The sequence below is a fragment of the Histoplasma capsulatum genome, assembly GCF_000150115.1.
Source record: "Histoplasma capsulatum G186AR genomic scaffold supercont2.3, whole genome shotgun sequence".
NCBI classification, from domain to species: Eukaryota; Fungi; Ascomycota; class Eurotiomycetes; order Onygenales; family Ajellomycetaceae; genus Histoplasma; species Histoplasma capsulatum.
Window position 1 is genome coordinate 2,669,870 of NW_025544803.1, and position 17,291 is coordinate 2,687,160.

The following is a 17,291-nucleotide window of genomic DNA, read 5'->3' on the forward strand; positions in this document are numbered from 1 at the left end:
GAAATTGAGTTTGAGATGTGGTATCGATCACGTGAATCGCAGAGGAGTTTAGCGCGATCGCGTCACGTCTTCAGCTCCCATATGAGCTTCCATCTGTTTGCTGAACCAGTCTGGTTGAACTCGCAGACCTTCTTCTCAACAACAAGCATCCCCATTAGCCCACAAGGAGCCGAGACCATGTCCGCCAATCACACACCTCGTTCTAGAGCTGCGCTTCCCTCACGAAATACTCCCAACCAGCAACCTCGAAGCAGCAGATCAGCCCGCCTCTCTGATGCCCATGGAGGAAGCAGTCGGAGACAGGACCAATCCACCCGCGGTACCCTTCTCCAGCCACCCCCTTACCAGCCCCAAGTCGCACCCTTCAATGCCAGCGCGCTACACAAACTCAGCCAGCTGCCACGCTTTCCACGCCTGGCGGCATTGCAGTCGCGACTCACTTCTGCCGCTCAGGCGCTGACGGAGTGTGCGGGGATGATCAATGATCGGCTCGTAGATGCGAGGGCACGGCAGGCGAAGAGGGCGGGGATGAAGAGGAAAGCTGCAGATGTGGAGAATGAGGAGGTAGCAGAGCGGGGTGATGGGGAGGGTGACGAGGCCAGTAATAAGCTTGTTGATTTGGAGAAGCGCGTGAAGACGGTGACGGACCAGTTGGAGGAGAAGATGCGCAAAATTGTCGATGCGGAGGTCCGAACCGTTTCGTTGACGGATGGGCTGATTCAGATCCACCGGGATGCGGCTATGGTGGTACCTGCTGCGCCGCACGCGAAGCGGAGGAAGATGAGAAGGAGGCCAGGGGAAGAGAATGAGGAAGATGAAGATGAGGGTGAAGGTGAAGGTGAAGAGAAGCTAGTTGTCGAGGAGCCTCTCTACATACGAAATGGTGGAACGTGCAAAGTGCTACGGAAGGAACTGAAGGAGAAGAAGGCTCAATGGAAAGGGACGTCGTTGACGGATCGGTATGTATTCCGCTCCTGTTTGCCCTATATACAAACACGTGTGCGTTTCTATATATGATACTAACACCAATCGACTAGCTACACAACCAATGACAAATACATTGGATTCTACCGCATAGTGCACGAATCAAAGTATCCTGGCGATGAGATCCCGCCTCTCCCGCACCCGTCCACTTGGTTCGCAGACGTTGAGCAGCCTACCACGGCTTCCCTTAGCGAAGTTACGACCACCAATGCCACCGGCGGTACGAATGGCGGAAACGCAGGATCAACAGTAGACGACTACGACGACCTAGCTATCCGTAGCGAACGAGCCTCTCTCTGCTGTCCAATAACCCTCCTCCCCTTCACAGAGCCTGTTAAAAGCAAGAAATGCCCTCATAGCTTTGAGCGGCGAGCGATCGTCGCGATGATTGAGCGGAGTAAGAAACGTATCGTTATTCCTGCTAATGGTACTAATGGTGCTGGTCCGGCTGGCAAGCGTGTTGGATGCGTGGACTGCCCTGTTTGCTCAGTGCCGATTTCAATGCATGATCTTGAAGTGGATGTTGTTGCTGTGAGGAGGCTGAGGAGAGCGGAGGAGAGGAGGCGGATGGAGGAAGAGGAGGAAGGCGGTGAGGATAGGGAGGGGGAAGATGTTTATGGCGATGATGACGGGGAGGGGATTGCTATGGGCAGCGTGGGAAGGATGGGCAAGGGCAAGGGGAGAGCGGAGGTGAAGGCTGAGAGGGAAAACGGGATGCAGCGGGAGGGATCGAGAGAGCTCAGCGTAGTGCCGGATACGCAGATGGTGGATCTTGCTTGATTAATTGGTCCATTACTCTAAGTAATGGTAGCAGCAGTGCAGGCCACCCATCTATCTCAATTTCATATCTTTACTTCATGAACTCCCTGTTCTCTCTGGTATCCGACTTCGTACATCTCATACCCTTATACTTGAATAAACACCTTCATTTTCTACACTCTCGACATTTTCAAAGTATTTTGATTAGCTTGTTAAACTGCTACCTCCCACTTAGCTTTTATAAAGCTCCCAGACGTTTGTCATCATGGACTAGGATTTTAACCCGACCTTTTTAACTCCAACCTTTAGTGCTTGTTTTCTTCCGATCCTCATCATGACACCCTCCCCGACCTCTGCGTCCCCAGCACTCAGCAACACCACAGCCAAATTCTCCATCTCGCTTTCGCACTCCACCACGCGCGCCTCACACGCAACCAAACAGTATTTAGCCATGCCAGCCAGCCAAGGCAGTGGGCGCTACGCCTCGAAGGGCGGCAAGTACCGCAGAGGGGGCCCAAGATTAAAAACCCAAATTATCAGGCCCATAGCGCACGCTTGTTCAGAAAAACGACGGGCTGTACCGGGGTCAGGGATTTAGACGATGTAAAGGGTCTCTCCAAGGTAAGGTGAACTCACCCAAGCCATAATCTATGGCGGCTAGAGCTTCCTCTGTCAATTAAAGGAGGAATTTCTGTGACGAATTCTCCAAACACGCTTTTATCATGATACACAGTAAGGTCTCTGGGAGGGACCTCCATGCAAGTGTCTAAAGTGCTTCCGATTGGCAGAATAAAACGGCGTGGGATGTGTGTACCTCTTGGATCGAACGGTAATATTTTCGCGTTGCTTGAGCCTCAAACAAAGCTGCGTGGATCTAGCTATTAGGGGGAGTCTCGGTGGTAGCCATGGGGGGTCGGGATTGGGTAAACCTGTCCTAGGTATTAAAAACATACAGGAAGAGTCAGTGAGTACATATACTCAGTCGTACTGTTTCAAGTTTTCGACCCCCTTGCTGCAATCGCAGTCCGCTCATTACGACCTGTCCTCCCGAGCTCCGGAGGGTGATGGACAGACCTTCACTGTCCTCGATTTAATTTGGCGGGATCCCCCAAGTCCAATGATCGCCTCCTATAGTATCCACAGATAACCATCCTTTAGGAATAAGCCCATGAAACACCCTATGCACGTGGGCAATCTCTAGTATAGAGATCTATGGCTACACGCCTATCTGCGGGTAAGATCTCTATAAGATTGCTATATCATAGTCTTTGATTAAACTTCCGTTGCTCCATTAATCACTGCGGTGCTTCAAACACGGGTGCATGGGTTGAGTAGCAATAAACTTTTTAATAATACAATGTGGGCATTACTATACACATTAAAGCTGAACACATCCCTCATTAATCATACAAGATAGCTGGGACAGGAAAAAAAAAAAATGTAACACACAAGTCATGAATGAATGCTAAGTTTTTTGTCTTTTTGCAGACCAATTTGTAAGAAATTCGTAACAACGATTGACCGCCAGGTGGGCGCGTGAGCCGTGTATCGCCTGGGCCAAAACAGAGCTTTTAATAGCAATTTCCGTGGAGTTTCTTTCGAGTCCTGTTAGGTCGACTTTAATGGTTTGAGACTGAGTATTCGGACAGTAGAACCACTAAAGTTGCAATAACTACGGATTAGATACACCTAAATAGAGTATTGGATTTCATGTTTCGACAGGAGGTAACCTACCAGTCTCTCTCCGATGACGGCGGGGTTGCCTGAGATATCTCTACCCCAAATTTCCCAGAAGGCAGATAATTTGCCAACCCATCTCAAGCCATTGACCATAATTGGACCCTCTGGTGCGGGCGGGCACGTTGGTCGATGCTTTCCGGGACTCTTCCCATGCCGCGTTGTCGAGATGAAGGGTTGGGATTGGGGCAATGAAGGATGAGATGTCTCTTGACACGAGGAATAGGGTTCCAAGCTTGCGTCATGGAAACCTTGGAAGGAGGAGAAATAAGAACGGCGGCCCTGTAAGCCCCACAGATGTGCTTAGCTCAAGGATTAGGAACAAGAATTGAAGGATTCGTTATATTATTGTTATTCCTTCATTGTATTCTAAGAGTAAACAAAATGCAAAACAACAAAAGAAAACAAAGGGATCTTCCTTTGAAAGAAATAAAAATAAACAAGTTCCCAAAGGGAAGGGAGTAACAAGGGTACAAAAACAGAAGGATTAATAGGAAGGAAGGATTCTGTCAAGGCATCTAACTCTCTAGAGTCTACGCGAATTCATCACGCGAAAATGGCAATATGGGCGTGGTCTAGTATATAATAGGAAGTCTAAGTGAGCCATCATGCTTCTTGAGCGTTGTGATGTTTATCCAGAAGAAAATACAGGGGCAAAGAAAGAAAAAATAGGTATACTGAATGAAATAATAAAAAGAAAAGAAAGAAAGAAAGCTTGGGGATATTGTCGAATACATTAATCGTGAAACCCGCCTTACAAATCAAGACTCAGAAGCTCTGGTCTCAGCCATTTCATTCTCCTTTGCCTTATCCGCTTCCTTCTTATCCGCTTCCTTATCCGCTTCCTTATCCGCTTCCTTCTTATCCGCTTCCTTATCCGCTTCCTTCTTATCCGCTTCCTTCTTAGCCTCGTCTGCATCCTTCTCATTATTATCATCGCTAACATGAACATTGTGTCGCAAAATAGGAAACCGCGTGCTAAGAGCCGTATCTCCATGTGGTATTGATACGAGATAGCCAATAATAGTATTCATCACAGGCTCATGGTCATCCACAGCAAAATCAAACACCTTGCTCACATGGACATTTAAAACTCCATCGAAGTGACCTTGGAGAATGCGAACTTTGTATGGTGTCATAATTGAGATCACCATAACCTAGAATGAAAATGTTAGCATGTGGATAAACCATCAGCTATTAATTAATTGCTCCGATTTCCGGCGTGGACCGACATGGCCTCCCTTCGGAATGATGCGAGTACTCACCGGACACACGAGAGACTGCTCACGCTCCATCACCCGCATCTTCCATTTCATGTAACTGGTCATCGCAAGAAGTTCGGATCGAAGAAGGGAGTCACCCTCTACTATCGGATGGGACGATACCATGAGAAGGATCTGATGTGGTTTCCGCTTTGAGAACATGTCAAACACATCACGAACAAGAAACTGTTGCTCGCCGCCACGTTCGCAATATATAGCACCCCGACGGCGTGGCACGCCAGAACTAGCAGGCAGGAGATTATGGTGTAAATGTTGTGTTCAACAGTGGATGAGGGAGTAGAATCAGAGAGGAAGAAGGTTTCTCACTCTGTGCGTTTCCATGGTGAGTTGAAACCCCCGGAGTGCAGTGTACCCAAATGACTTGTTATGAGGGCAGACAAATCCCACCCATCATAGTAAGCCTCCAACTCTTTATCGCCTAAGGGGTAAGGCAAAGGAGTCGGGGGCCAGAGAGATTTATGAGGTGAAGCTCCTTTACCGGTCCAAAATGATGGACAACAGGGGCTAATAGGAAGGTTTTCGGGAAGAATTGGCGTAAAGTATCGCATCTCAGGCTCAGGATATGGCGAATCGTCAACGCCAGCAGAGGAGGAGTTGAGCAGGCGGATTCCCAAGTGCTGCTGCTCGGCGCGGTCTAGTAGACGACGGTCTGGGGTTTCATCTAGCAGTGACACTAGGCTCTTCAGCTGGCGATACCACTGCCTCTTGATTTTGGCTCTTTGTTTAGATGGGTCGTCATGCAATGGCGGTCCCATCTTCGCCAACAGGGGGGTTTCTTGCGCCGTGGGCATGGAGAGATCGGAATCCGAAGTGTTGCTGTTGGCAGGTTTAGGACGCGTCCGTTGTTGTTCAAGTCGAGGGAGGCCGGAAAAATAAAAATGCGGTTCCAAAGTGCTGCCTAGTTGGTTGCCTTGTTGATGATGAACTTCTTGTGATCGAAGATCTTGAGGCGGACGACAACAAGGTTAAGTATGCATATGTATCAACAACCAGCCTGCGCACTTCCGGGTGACTCACTCCGGACGTGCATTGACATTCCTTTGAGGCTAGGATGGACATGCTCTAGTACCCAATTGATGTTTCAACCGCCAACACCCATGGATGAAACCACTGGCACTCTCCGGGAGCAAAGCAAGGCCGCTTGCTCCGCGTATCGCCTGCTGTCGATTGAGCCTCATTCCAAGCTTCTTTTTGTCAAGGGGTTCTTGTTGGTGTTCCAAATTTGTCCAGCGAATCTCATCTCTCAGCAAGCGAATGCGCATCCTTTGTAACTTTTCAATTGTCTAGGCCTATCGCCCACTCGGTTCCTCTGCAGCAGCGATGTACCGGAAACAACCGTACACCGGCGGCGAACGCCTAAGCGCCGGCCATGGAGCATTACCCTTTGATATAACAACCTGAACCTATCATCCCAACTCTTATGTTTCATTATCTGCGCAGTAAGCGCTAGGGGGGTGCATTTGCCGCAAGATAACACCCAATTGATTCACACCTTCCCTGCGATGTGGTTTATAGTCAGGATTTCCTTGTCCCGATATCTTCTTGTACGGCCGTCGAGAAACAGCATATATAGCTCCCGCAGGAGTCTTCGTTGTATCTTTTTTTTCAGTCCTTCAATCATCATCAAGAGTCTAGTCTATTATTCCCTGCGTTCTATATCCCATTGACTACAGCCCGCCAAACCGCACACTGGGCATTCTTCTCACAAACTTGTGTCACATACCCTGTGCTTTCATTTATCCAACTAATTCCCTGCACTCATGGCTTTCGAAATCCCAACAAATGAAACTAAGTGGCTCGCAGCGGCCAAAGCTGCTGGTGTCGACGGAGTCTATCCCTGCACTTGCCCTGCCAATTCCACGAAGCTTCCCTCCGCATCGAAAATGGATCCAAACGTTTATTTGACCTTTAGATCATATTGGAAGGATTATCGTCCCGATGAAGTTTCATTGGAAGACTTGGGTCTCAGCCAAGAAGATGTCAAGGAAGCGAAAGCACGTCTGAAGCGGAGTAGTCCTTACAAGGAGTATCTTGCTGACATTGACGCTTTCTCCAATAGGGGGAGACCGCTCGGCAAGCTTCCTGATCTTGGCGCTTTTACTCTCGTCAGGCATTTCCAGCAACAAATTACCAACACGGACAGGGAGGATGCTGCTGAAAAGGTCAATGTAACCCCAATCCGAACCCGAAGTCGGACCGCGGCTCTCGACGCGGCCGCTGCGGGCAAGCAGGTTATGAGACAACCTAACTTTCAACTTGAATCACTAGTCCCCCGGGGACCTTCGCCCACCGAGTCATATAGCTCCTCAGATGGAGACCCCATGGATCAAGAATCTCCTTCTCCCTCCTTACGAGCTGCTAATCGAGCCAACATCACCCACCAGACTTCTGGGAGATCAACTCCCGACAGCGATGGCTCCCCAATGTCTACGGATAACAGCGACCCAGGCAACACCGCATCGTTCATTAGTGACCATTCAGCTATTTCAGTGACAGCCGCAAACATTTTATATACCCGCACTGAGGATGAATCTATTGTCAATACATTCCTCATCCTGCTTCTCAATGCTCTTGGCCTTGGCTGCGAAGAAGTGACCGCGGAGTGGTCCATGAAGCGGTGGATGATAAAACATCCCTTTGGGTCTAGAACTCTGGAGGCCCGGACTGATGGGTGTCTTCGAAAGCATGGCACTGGAGACGTTGTGGCTATTGTGGAGGTGAAGCCCCACCTCCGGCGCGCGTACCAGGCTACAATCAAAATGCAGGAGACCACCCAACTGATAGCTTGGATTGCACAAAAGGAAGCCCCGGATCCCTCTATCAATCGGTAAAGTAATCAACACCACAGAGTCTAGGATATTACTGACTTGCGTTCCAGTTTTGTACTATTGTCACAAGATCGCCATGAGGTCTTCCTTACTGTTGCCGATTATGATGAAGACTACATTAAGTTCCTGAAAGAAGAGACCGATCCAACAGCAGATAAAAAGTCCTTTCTCCGAATAGCATCTTTTGGTCCCTGGAACGTTAACTCCGAAAGTTCCATCCGCAAACTATGCCCCATCCTCTTAGCTCTTACCACCCGCGCCAGCAAATGAGCCCAGTAGCTCAACGATGTTTTCATCATGGCACGATTAAATCCAAGCCTATAATGATTACACTGTCATGAAAGGAACTTGAGTTGTACTTTCCATTTCGACTACATGAATGGGAAATGGCCCGGTGAATCCAGCCCCTTCTGAGTGCAAGTGGAACTACCAACCTTCCTATATCTCTTATATGCTCATTGGAGAATGAGTTTCGCGAACCATTTACTGTCCCATGACTTGCTAAATTGCTTACTGAGCTTGTATTATTGTTTTTTTCCACTCCCAGTTTATTTTCCATTTGCAGCTTTCAGATGCGCCTGTTTTCAATGTTTTGCACTCTTTTACACACCTCTTTTGCTTTTTGTTTTGTTTTGTTTTTCTTATCCCTTTTAAATTTTTTTACACTCTCGTTTAGTAATGCAAGTTGGTAGTTAGTTATTTGAGCGTGCTGTCTTCATCGGTGTAGTTGAACCCGACCCTTAAACCAGGCTATGGTATCCTGTCCGCGCTTATAGCGCTTTATAAGAGACCCCTATGTATGCATTTAACTAAGCCCAGGCGCTCTAGATGTTTCTAATTATTGTTATGAGAACTTTAGCTCATGCTTGTGAACATGCTTAAGCCTGAAGGTGTTGGTTCCCTATTGCTCGCTGGAATGCCACACCTATTTAAGCAGTGCTGTGCCCGCTAGATAGTTACAATGAACCAACCTTCCACCTCCATCAGAAGGCAATATTTTACAAAAAGTTGTCAAGTGAACTTTTTTGATGAAGTTAGGAAAGAGGCTTGTAGTGAGTATGCTACTGGATACAGCCCAAATATTTATTTATAAAGCAAAGGTGAAACATGATTGAGAAAGAAAGGGAAATGAAATAGAATTATAGAAATGAGATTTGCAAAAGGGGCATTTTTAGTCATTGTAATCAACTAACTAGTTGACTAATTAGCTAGAATATTTATCATACTTAACTTCAACCTCGGGTGACAAATAAAAATATCATTTAAAATCATTACCGTGAGGAAAATTTTTTTACAGATGAATATATAACTGCAAGGCTTGATTCTGGCCGTTTTAATCCATATTATTGTTAGGGTTAGATAACTTACTGAGTAGTTAAGCTATCTCTGGTTTTGGATAAATATTATTAACTAATAAATAGAGTCAAATAACTAGTTAGTAGTCAACGAGTTATCAAATTAATACCTTGCACACCTCTTATAAGAGAACAGAACGAGCTCCCAAGCACTAAAGCGAGCCCAAGTGTCGACGACGAGCGCCAAACTGCAGACCATGAAGTAGTTATTTTCCCTTACACAACGAAGACCAAACTAATTAGGATTCACTGGACTAAGATTCTATATCCGGTTTCTTATGCGTGCCGGTCTGTCTCTCTTAGACGGAGAGACGGGACTCTAGGGAAAGGTTTCAATCTCAACTGTACCATCGAACTCTTCACTCATTGTCGTAGCCTCAATCCTCCCAGCCTGAGCCTCAGCGGGATGGATGATTTTGGAGTTCGGCTCCCGTTTGAAGCATTTGCTGCCTTTCTTGTATTCGCTGCCCACATATTCTCCCAGCGCCTTAAGCTCATTTCCCAGGCAGGATGCATCATACCCCCGCTCCCGCAGCGTCTTGCCGCTGTTGTCATAGAGATATGCCACACCAAGCTCAGCGAACAGCTCCCGATCATTTGATCTGGAATATTCCGACGGCCAGCATGAGTCTGCTGCTTTAGCCTTCTGAAAGGCCTCACTTCGAGAAAAGTCGCGGTCTGTGCAGTGGCCTGACTCATGCATGTACACACTATCACTCGCATCGCCGTAGATTGCAATTATATTCCAGGGGCCCACCCTAACACCTCCAGGAGAGTTGTCCTCAAAGGCAATCAGGTGACGGACACGGCTGCGCAGCCCTGCAGGGACTCGACCGAAATACTCCACCATTTTGTCCAGTGATTGCTGTGCATCATTACAGCGACAAATGGCCCAGGGATCCTGATCAAGGCAGTCGGAATAGGTCACGTTGTAGACGTCGAGACGGTCCGCTGTGCACCTAACTCTCCCATCATCCCTTTTTCCTTCTGCCATTTTCCAGCAATACTCGGGAACGCCCTCAGACTTGTCCCATTTAGTAACTTCTGTGGATTTAGCACCCTGAATGGGATCGGACCCAAGCTCCCCTAACCCATTCCGGAAAAGAACCGACCTAATGGGATCGTTATTTGTTAATTTATGATCCATCTCGAGAGAAGAAGAAATAGAAAAAGATACTCTGTGCGCGAGTACGTACTTATGCTGGATGAGCTTGGGTGCTACCTTGTTAGGGCATCCGGTCTTCGCATCCCATAGCTTGTTCAAAATGGGTTCGAGAACATTGAGCTGATTCCTCATGCAGCTTGCATCCAATGGAGGTTTGACAATTTTCAGGTAGGCAGCGATCATCAAGCCACTCTCGATGGCTGTTCGATATGAACCATCTTTCTTCAAGTTGTCCGCTGCAGGCTTATCGCCGACACATGTGTCGGCAGCAACAGCTTTCACGAAGTCATCATTTGGGATTCCAGGATAGCCATGGTACATTGCCGTTGCCAGCATCTTGAGACTATCTGCCGGTCGAAATACTCCACCAAAAAGGGCAGAATTTCCCTGTCCATGTCGAAGAACGAGACCTTTTTCAAGTGCTACTACAAGAAGATCAGAGATTGCCGCACGAGCACCTGATGGGAGGCGGGCGATCAGGTTCATGCTGGCTTCTCTGTCCATTTCTGCCTTGGCGCAGTGGCCTACAAGCCAGGGTTCGGGGCACTATACACTCGCATTAGGCAACTCTAGCTTTTCGTTCGTATTCCCCACAAACGAGGGGGGGAGAAAAAGAAGGGGGGTTAGTTATTGGGGACGAAAGTTCGGCCTCTCACATCAGGGAAGGTAACATTGTAAATACTAAAATCATCTCTGCAATAGAATCGGCTTTGTGGCTCATTAACACTTCCGCCCCACGCAATGTCCGGTGGCATCCCTCGGCGAGTGACTAATAGGAAAGCAGGCCGAGTTAGCCACACAAATCAATCAGGGAGCGAAAACCGAAAAGAAGGACAAGAAAGGGTGAGAGGAGAGGAGAAGTATATACTATCTTCCGCAGGCCATGTTTTCAAAGTGTATTTCTGCGGGTCTGGTAGAGCAGCAGCAAATTCCCCATCCAAATCTCGAACGCGTTCCATAAGCGGATCTTTAACAATCTGAGAGCTTGCCAATCCAAGCAACATCAGTTGCGACAAGACAGTAACCAACCCCATCTTGGGCTTGCGGTGTTCTCCCACTGGTTATACAAAAAGGAAACGATAAATAAGCACTGCCAGCGAATCTCAAGATGAGGCAAGGCAAGTGTAGGTAGACACCAGCAGAAAGCAAGATCCAGAGCAGGCATGGCGGAATATAAAAGCTCTTTGCAGGCAGTCTGCAATCACCAGCTGGCTGGTCTCTGGATCTCACACCGGGGGTGTAAGGAACAAGGGCCTCCAGCTCCATTATGATTGGAGATAGACAGCAGTAGCGGCAGTTGACTCTGCTGGGAGTTGATTTTAAGTTGATTTTAAATGAGGAAAGGACAGCGATGTCACTCCTGGAGGTTTCACGACTTAACATGTCAGATAATTCTTTCAGCACGCTGAGCATCTTTGATAGGTCAATATCAAGGGTGACAGAAACGATGTGGAGATAGGGACAGTGGGGGGAGAGTGTATCGTCCATGAGGTAAGATGCAAGGGACAACGCAGGTACATTGTCGGCCGTTGGTGACCAAGCACGACTAGCCAGCAGATATCCTCTTGACACGGCCAATCAATACTGTTCTCAGGAGAGAAATAGCAATCCACAAAGAGAGGCGTGAACTGTCTTGCTGGGCGATATTTATCAGGGATGGGAGCTGTTGATCAACCAATAGGAATCTGCGCAGGGCAGATTTCAGATGGAAGCATGTACGCCGTACAGGACAGTGCATATAGCTCCAGGGTAATAATCAGTCTGATCAGCGAGGCAAAAGCTGCTACCGAGAACTGGTTTATCTTTTCGAATTTTGCCATGGCGCCAAATCAGCATATTGAGAATTTCGAGATGACATTCGAGTAGAGAGAATGACGAATCCGGAATATTTTTGTTGCTTCAGATCAAGTTAAAATCTTCACCGTCTGTTGCTTGAAAGATGCTCAACATCGCAATCCTCCCCATAAGAATGTGCACAGTAACCGTTTGGGCAAACGCCATGAGAGCACAGGAGATCGATCTACCAAGTATTGGAAGGCCACGGACACACGATGAAACGATGACACTGCATGCAGGGTATTTTCGATATCTCGGGCTGAGATGAGACCGGGGCACCAGCAACTTAGCAGGTCGGGTGCAGGTTTCGGCCCGATAATCTAACAATAGGCCTGAACTCCTGAGAATTGTCCGGGTTCTACTATGGCATTTAGTTAGTTAAACGTGGCGTGGTTAGAAAAAAGTTGGACGTGATTGCTAACCATGACAAATGCTGATCGTCATATCCGATGACATTGTAATTAAATTGTTCTTAGCGATGTAAACATAAACATATACTCATCGTTATTACTCGAGTCGATAGACAGTCCAGGCGATGGGCGCTGTTGGCACGGGGCCGTCTCATCGAACATGGTTCTAACCGTGATAGGAGCTAATTTCCTACCCATGTTCAAATGTTCACCTAGCGACCCAACATTGTCGCTGGCGTTCTTGAAGACTCCGTGATGGGGTCCAACAGTGATATATCCAGCCAGTCAGAACGGGCACTATGTACGGAACATGATCGTGGTGATGAGCATTTCATGTATAGCAAGAACTAATTTTGCCGTTCTTCCTAGTTCTATGCCCCTATATCAATGTCGACCGAGGAGATCACAGCCATGAAAGCCGCCCGATGGCGTTGAAAAAAAAGCCCGTTCGAAGCTCTTCTTGCCTTCCATCATCCACCCAAGACACTCAATGACATTGATTCAGCATTGGGAGATACAGGCAGACATACAGACATGTTATATGACTGACCCAGCACTCGTTCAGATTTTGATCATTGGCAGAAACACACCCACCCACACCCACAAAAGGCAGCATCACAAACTCTCGAGTTACCAACCTCCAAGAGTTTGTCATCTCCGTCATTCTGCAATTGTAATTGGAATTGCCCTTGCCTTGCCTTCGTTCTTGCTCCTGTTCTACAAGTAACATTGTCCACCCCCCAGAAGACTACACAACTGCAGACACACCGTACTCTCATGAGCACAAAGGCTATTTCACTTTTTACTTGATAAAAGAAGTGCTCGTGCTCACGGAAGAGAAATGGATTTGATGGCTCGCTGACTGGTTGACTTCTTTTTATTACTCCCAACGGCGATAAATAAGCTCATACACGAGGGCATCCCCTGACCCAGGATTTATGTTTTAGGATCTGATAATATATATCTAGATAGATAGATATAGATATAGATATAGATATATAGATATAGATACGTTTGATTAACTTCGTGTTGAAAACTGGTGCTATCTGCATACCTGACTGCTGACACTGACGCTAACACTGACGCTGATACCGACAATTCAACGCACCTGCTTCCGTGCGTTTCCTTGAATTTGCGAATTCTTGATATTGAGGGCAAAGACATAAACAAATAAATAAATAAATAAATAAATAGTATAGAAAATATAAACGGGCAAGGAAAGAAGAAGAAACGGGAGAATGAGAAAAATCAGGACAAGCTTGCCCTTGCCCTTGCCATTAGGCATGGAATAGTAAGGGGCATACGGCATAGGCAAAGAAGACAATAGGAGAAAAGTGGTAAAGGTATACTGATATGCTGTAAGAATGGTTTCCCGCACCCGTGTCTCCCCCGCACCGCAGCTCGCATCATGGTTTGCGGAGTTATCGCATGATATATCACAACATCGTAACATTGCTGTGAAATAGCTGGTTAACTTGGCAAACAAGTCCGAGGGGAGGGGGGAATATATTGGTAAGTAAGTATGGTCTATTCGGTCAATCAATCGCATGGCATGGCATGACATGGCAGGTAGTTATGTATGTATAATGTAAGTGTGGTATGTAGCGTTTGCGCTTCCTTTTGCTTATGCTCTCAAGCTGTCCGCAGGTTGGCCTCTTTCTTCTTGTTTTAGTTTGCTGGAATTTCCTGTTCCCCTCTCCCTTTTTTTCATTTTATTGATAATTTCTCGGGACGCCTGGAGCCGGTCGCGGGGCAAAGGCTTAAAAATTTTTTTTTTTGTGACGTCGGTTGCTGGACGGACGAAAGCACGGGTTCTTTCGGGATCATATTTTCGTTTCGTTCTTTATTGCATTCTCGGGTCCGAAATGGATAGAGACAGGGGTGGAGGGATAGAAAGGGACGGCGTAATCATTACTATAGCTACCGGGCGAGAGGAATCTGATTTCTTTATTTTTTTTGGTTCTCTTTTATTTTTTTTTTCTGTCCCTCTTGTGATTCCGATTGTGTTTTCTTTTCACTGTGTGAGAACATTCAGGTAATCGAGGACGATAAGTGTCACCATGCTGGGAAATTTTGTTAGCGTAAGGCCGCAGGGTGGGGCGACGGTTAAACATGGAGTGGGGCAGGGGGGCATTTTTCTTTTTTTTCTCGAATTTTTTTAATCCCTGCTTCTCCATTGTTGCACCAGACGGCTGAAAAGATGATTTTTTCTGATACCTCGGTTTAAACAAGGGGAAAACTCACGCGTGCGGCGCGATGCGAACGTAATAGGTTCCAAACCCGCGATAGAACCTCAACCAGCCCTCATCCCGAATGACCTTCTTCGCGCAATCGAGCACACCCTTGTAGGGGAGCTGACCCGTCTTCGGGTCCTTCTGCTGCTTCTGCAATCGCGTCTTGATAAAGTCGAAGGGGAGCGACATGAAGCTAGCAAAGAAGCCCGCGATGGCGGAGGCGGCAAACGTTCGGTTCTGGGCGGATAGGTCAGTGTGGACCTGCAGCTGCGATTTGGACTCGGCAAAGAAAGTCAATTGCCCAAAGTTCAGAGCCATGGCGCGCACGACGGTGGGTAGGGCGCCGGCCCAGAGGGCAGTGATGCCTTCCGCTTTGGAGATGCGGGCCAGAGCGTCGATGACGGAGCGGTAATTTGCTCTGCTCTCTTTGGGTTTGAGACCGTCCGACTGCATGCGGATCAGAGCTAGGTCAGCTGGATTCCCGATCATGGCCGCAAGGCCGCCAGCTCCTAACCCGGCTGCGGCGCGTTCGGCAAAAGTGACCTTCTTTCCCGCAGCATCAGCACGGACTTTCAAGGCGTTTGTGAAGGTGTCGAAGAAGCCCAAGCGGGCGGTTGTGTAGACGGCTTGCCGAAGCAAGCCGGCAGACAGACCGGTGTACAGGTCTAGGAATTTGCCTGAGGCTATGATCTGCTTTGCGATACCTAGAGCAGTCGGACGGGGTCCTTGCCGGGCACCCTCACCGGCGAGCTGCAGGCGTACTTTGACCATGTCAATGGGTTGGATGACGGCTGTTGCTGTCATGCCGGACAAACCGCCATTGATGAAAGGTAACGCGGGACGCATGTATGTGTTATGGAAGAAGGGGGAAGACCGTTCGGAGGGGGATTCAACTGGAGATTTGGAGGCATCATGAGCCGGCTTCGGGGAGGAAACGACCATGGTTGGCACAGAGTAGGGGATAGATAGGTTGGAGAAGCGGAGAAGCAGAGAACGAAGCAGAGCGTTATGTATATAGAGAGAGAGAGAGAGAGAGGCGGAGAGAGCGCAAGCGCTGGTGCATCCCTTATCTAGTTTTTACATTATGGAGTAGCAACAGTCAGCGTCAAGCAGGACTGTGTTTGGTTGAGACGTGCTGGCCCGACGCCTCGCCACAGTCACGGAAGTTATAGCAAAGCAAGTATGGAAAGGGCTGGTTCCCACGCCACACGAACGCAGCGCTGGGGTGAGAGCACGACAGACAGCTGGAGCGAGTAGACGGGACAGGCAGAGCTTGGTGTGGTGGTCGTGGGGATAGACAGATAGGCAACTCACGACAGCTTTGAAGGTTCTCCTCGTTGCAGACAGGAGAGGGATCGAATCTCCCGGCAGGCGACACCACCAGCACAACCGGGAAGCGGACGAGAAGGAGAAGTGGAGGATGAGAGAGTGGTATCACATCAGTGACAGCAGGACATAGAGAGTAGAAGAGATCGAGTGAGGTGGGTGAGGTGAGGGGAGGTCAGTGGGAGAGAGGAGGATGACGATGATTAGGATGAGGAATAGGAACAGGAACAGCTACGATTACATTATCTACCACCGCCGACACAAGGCCCCGGTAGCGATCAGGTAGCATGCTTGTATACTGGCATATCATGCTGGGTGTATTATAAACACACAGAGATGCTATCATCCATGGTGAGTAGTAGTAGTAGCAGCAAGCAGTAGCAGCAACAGTCAGCAACCTGGTACTGTGTTGCATACTCGAGTATAAACACCACAACAGAGCCCTCCTCAGTTCAAATTTAATGTTGTTTGCCCATTGCCTGAAGCAACAATGAGCTGTCCGTAGATAGACTGACTACATCTGCACTTCATGCGCAGTACAGCCGCAGTACATCCGGACTACTTTCCCTCGCACAAGCCCGCAGCCACAGGCGGCACAGAATGCGGGGTAAACTGGGGGACGTATATAATACTAGTAAAGAATACCCGTGTATGTGTATGTTTCCGATGTACATCTGATGAATTCCCATTGTCTGCTATTGCGTGCTTGTGTTTAACTAGCATGTTCAATTGTTTAGTTGAGAATGTATTCTCTGTTTAGTCTCCCAGTTTGTGTATTCATTATTTATTTTCGTCGCTTAAGTTACCACACGTCATACATGGCATTTAGTCAATATCCACCCATCCCAACAATAGATAAGCCCAGTCTCAACATCTGGCTGGCTGGCGCATCAGGATACATCTTCCTTTCCTCCAGTTTCCCCCTTGTTGTTATCGTTGCTGTTGCTTCTGCTGCTGCTGTGGAGTGTCGATTCTCCTTCCATCCGTAATTAACTAACTAGTTCCTTGCACTCTTGTCCCGCATCACTGCATGGAAAACTCAACAGTAACGCACCAGGGCAAATTCAGCCTTAGCAGTGCCATCACCACTAGTTACCACTGCCCTCGTACAAACAGCTCCCCCAACAATGTCGAATTCCAGATATCTGTCTGAAGATTTCAGCCATCACTGCAGATTCTTGCTGAAACATGCCATATCATCCCATGTCATGCAATGCCCAACAACAAACCCAAACATAATCAAGTGAAACCAGGTTTCTATCCATATATCCGAAACCCCCCTCCCTTGAATTCCCCTCTGCCAAGCTCGATATGTTGGTTTCCTCTCCCCTTTCTTTCTTTCTTTCTACTTCTCTTCATTCCGCCATGGCCCCC

General features: G+C 47.9%; 7 protein-coding genes across 7 annotated transcripts; 2 read left to right on the top strand and 5 right to left on the bottom strand.

Annotated features, from left to right (window-relative positions):
• Positions 1-81: 81 nt before the first annotated feature.
• On the top strand, positions 82-1,918 carry HCBG_03061 (SUMO ligase MMS21; the record flags this gene model as incomplete). The annotated part of the gene is made up of 2 exons (XM_045430110.1): positions 82-959; positions 1,038-1,918. The coding sequence occupies 2 exons, from the start codon at positions 82-84 to the stop codon at positions 1,762-1,764; spliced, it is 1,605 nt and encodes a 534-aa protein (XP_045290005.1).
• Positions 1,919-3,096: 1,178 nt separating this feature from the next.
• Positions 3,097-3,592, bottom strand: HCBG_03062 (uncharacterized protein; the record flags this gene model as incomplete). Its single annotated transcript, XM_045430111.1, has 2 exons — positions 3,097-3,400; positions 3,478-3,592. 2 exons carry the CDS (start codon positions 3,574-3,576, stop codon positions 3,209-3,211), a joined length of 291 nt encoding a protein of 96 aa, XP_045290006.1.
• Positions 3,593-4,241: 649 nt separating this feature from the next.
• Positions 4,242-5,518, bottom strand: HCBG_03063 (uncharacterized protein; the record flags this gene model as incomplete). The annotated part of the gene is made up of 3 exons (XM_045430112.1): positions 4,242-4,637; positions 4,746-4,986; positions 5,070-5,518. The coding sequence occupies 3 exons, from the start codon at positions 5,516-5,518 to the stop codon at positions 4,242-4,244; spliced, it is 1,086 nt and encodes a 361-aa protein (XP_045290007.1).
• Positions 5,519-6,523: 1,005 nt separating this feature from the next.
• On the top strand, positions 6,524-7,861 carry HCBG_03064 (uncharacterized protein; the record flags this gene model as incomplete). The annotated part of the gene is made up of 2 exons (XM_045430113.1): positions 6,524-7,590; positions 7,642-7,861. 2 exons carry the CDS (start codon positions 6,524-6,526, stop codon positions 7,859-7,861), a joined length of 1,287 nt encoding a protein of 428 aa, XP_045290008.1.
• A 1,124-nt stretch (positions 7,862-8,985) lies between these two features.
• On the bottom strand, positions 8,986-11,145 carry HCBG_03065 (uncharacterized protein; the record flags this gene model as incomplete). Its single annotated transcript, XM_045430114.1, has 4 exons — positions 8,986-10,058; positions 10,143-10,657; positions 10,768-10,880; positions 10,980-11,145. 4 exons carry the CDS (start codon positions 11,143-11,145, stop codon positions 9,266-9,268), a joined length of 1,587 nt encoding a protein of 528 aa, XP_045290009.1.
• An 865-nt stretch (positions 11,146-12,010) lies between these two features.
• Positions 12,011-12,519, bottom strand: HCBG_03066 (uncharacterized protein; the record flags this gene model as incomplete). The annotated part of the gene is made up of 2 exons (XM_045430115.1): positions 12,011-12,308; positions 12,446-12,519. The coding sequence occupies 2 exons, from the start codon at positions 12,517-12,519 to the stop codon at positions 12,011-12,013; spliced, it is 372 nt and encodes a 123-aa protein (XP_045290010.1).
• A 1,852-nt stretch (positions 12,520-14,371) lies between these two features.
• On the bottom strand, positions 14,372-15,533 carry HCBG_03067 (mitochondrial 2-oxoglutarate/malate carrier protein; the record flags this gene model as incomplete). Its single annotated transcript, XM_045430116.1, has 2 exons — positions 14,372-14,420; positions 14,602-15,533. The coding sequence occupies 2 exons, from the start codon at positions 15,531-15,533 to the stop codon at positions 14,372-14,374; spliced, it is 981 nt and encodes a 326-aa protein (XP_045290011.1).
• Between the last annotated feature and the right edge of the window lie 1,758 nt (positions 15,534-17,291).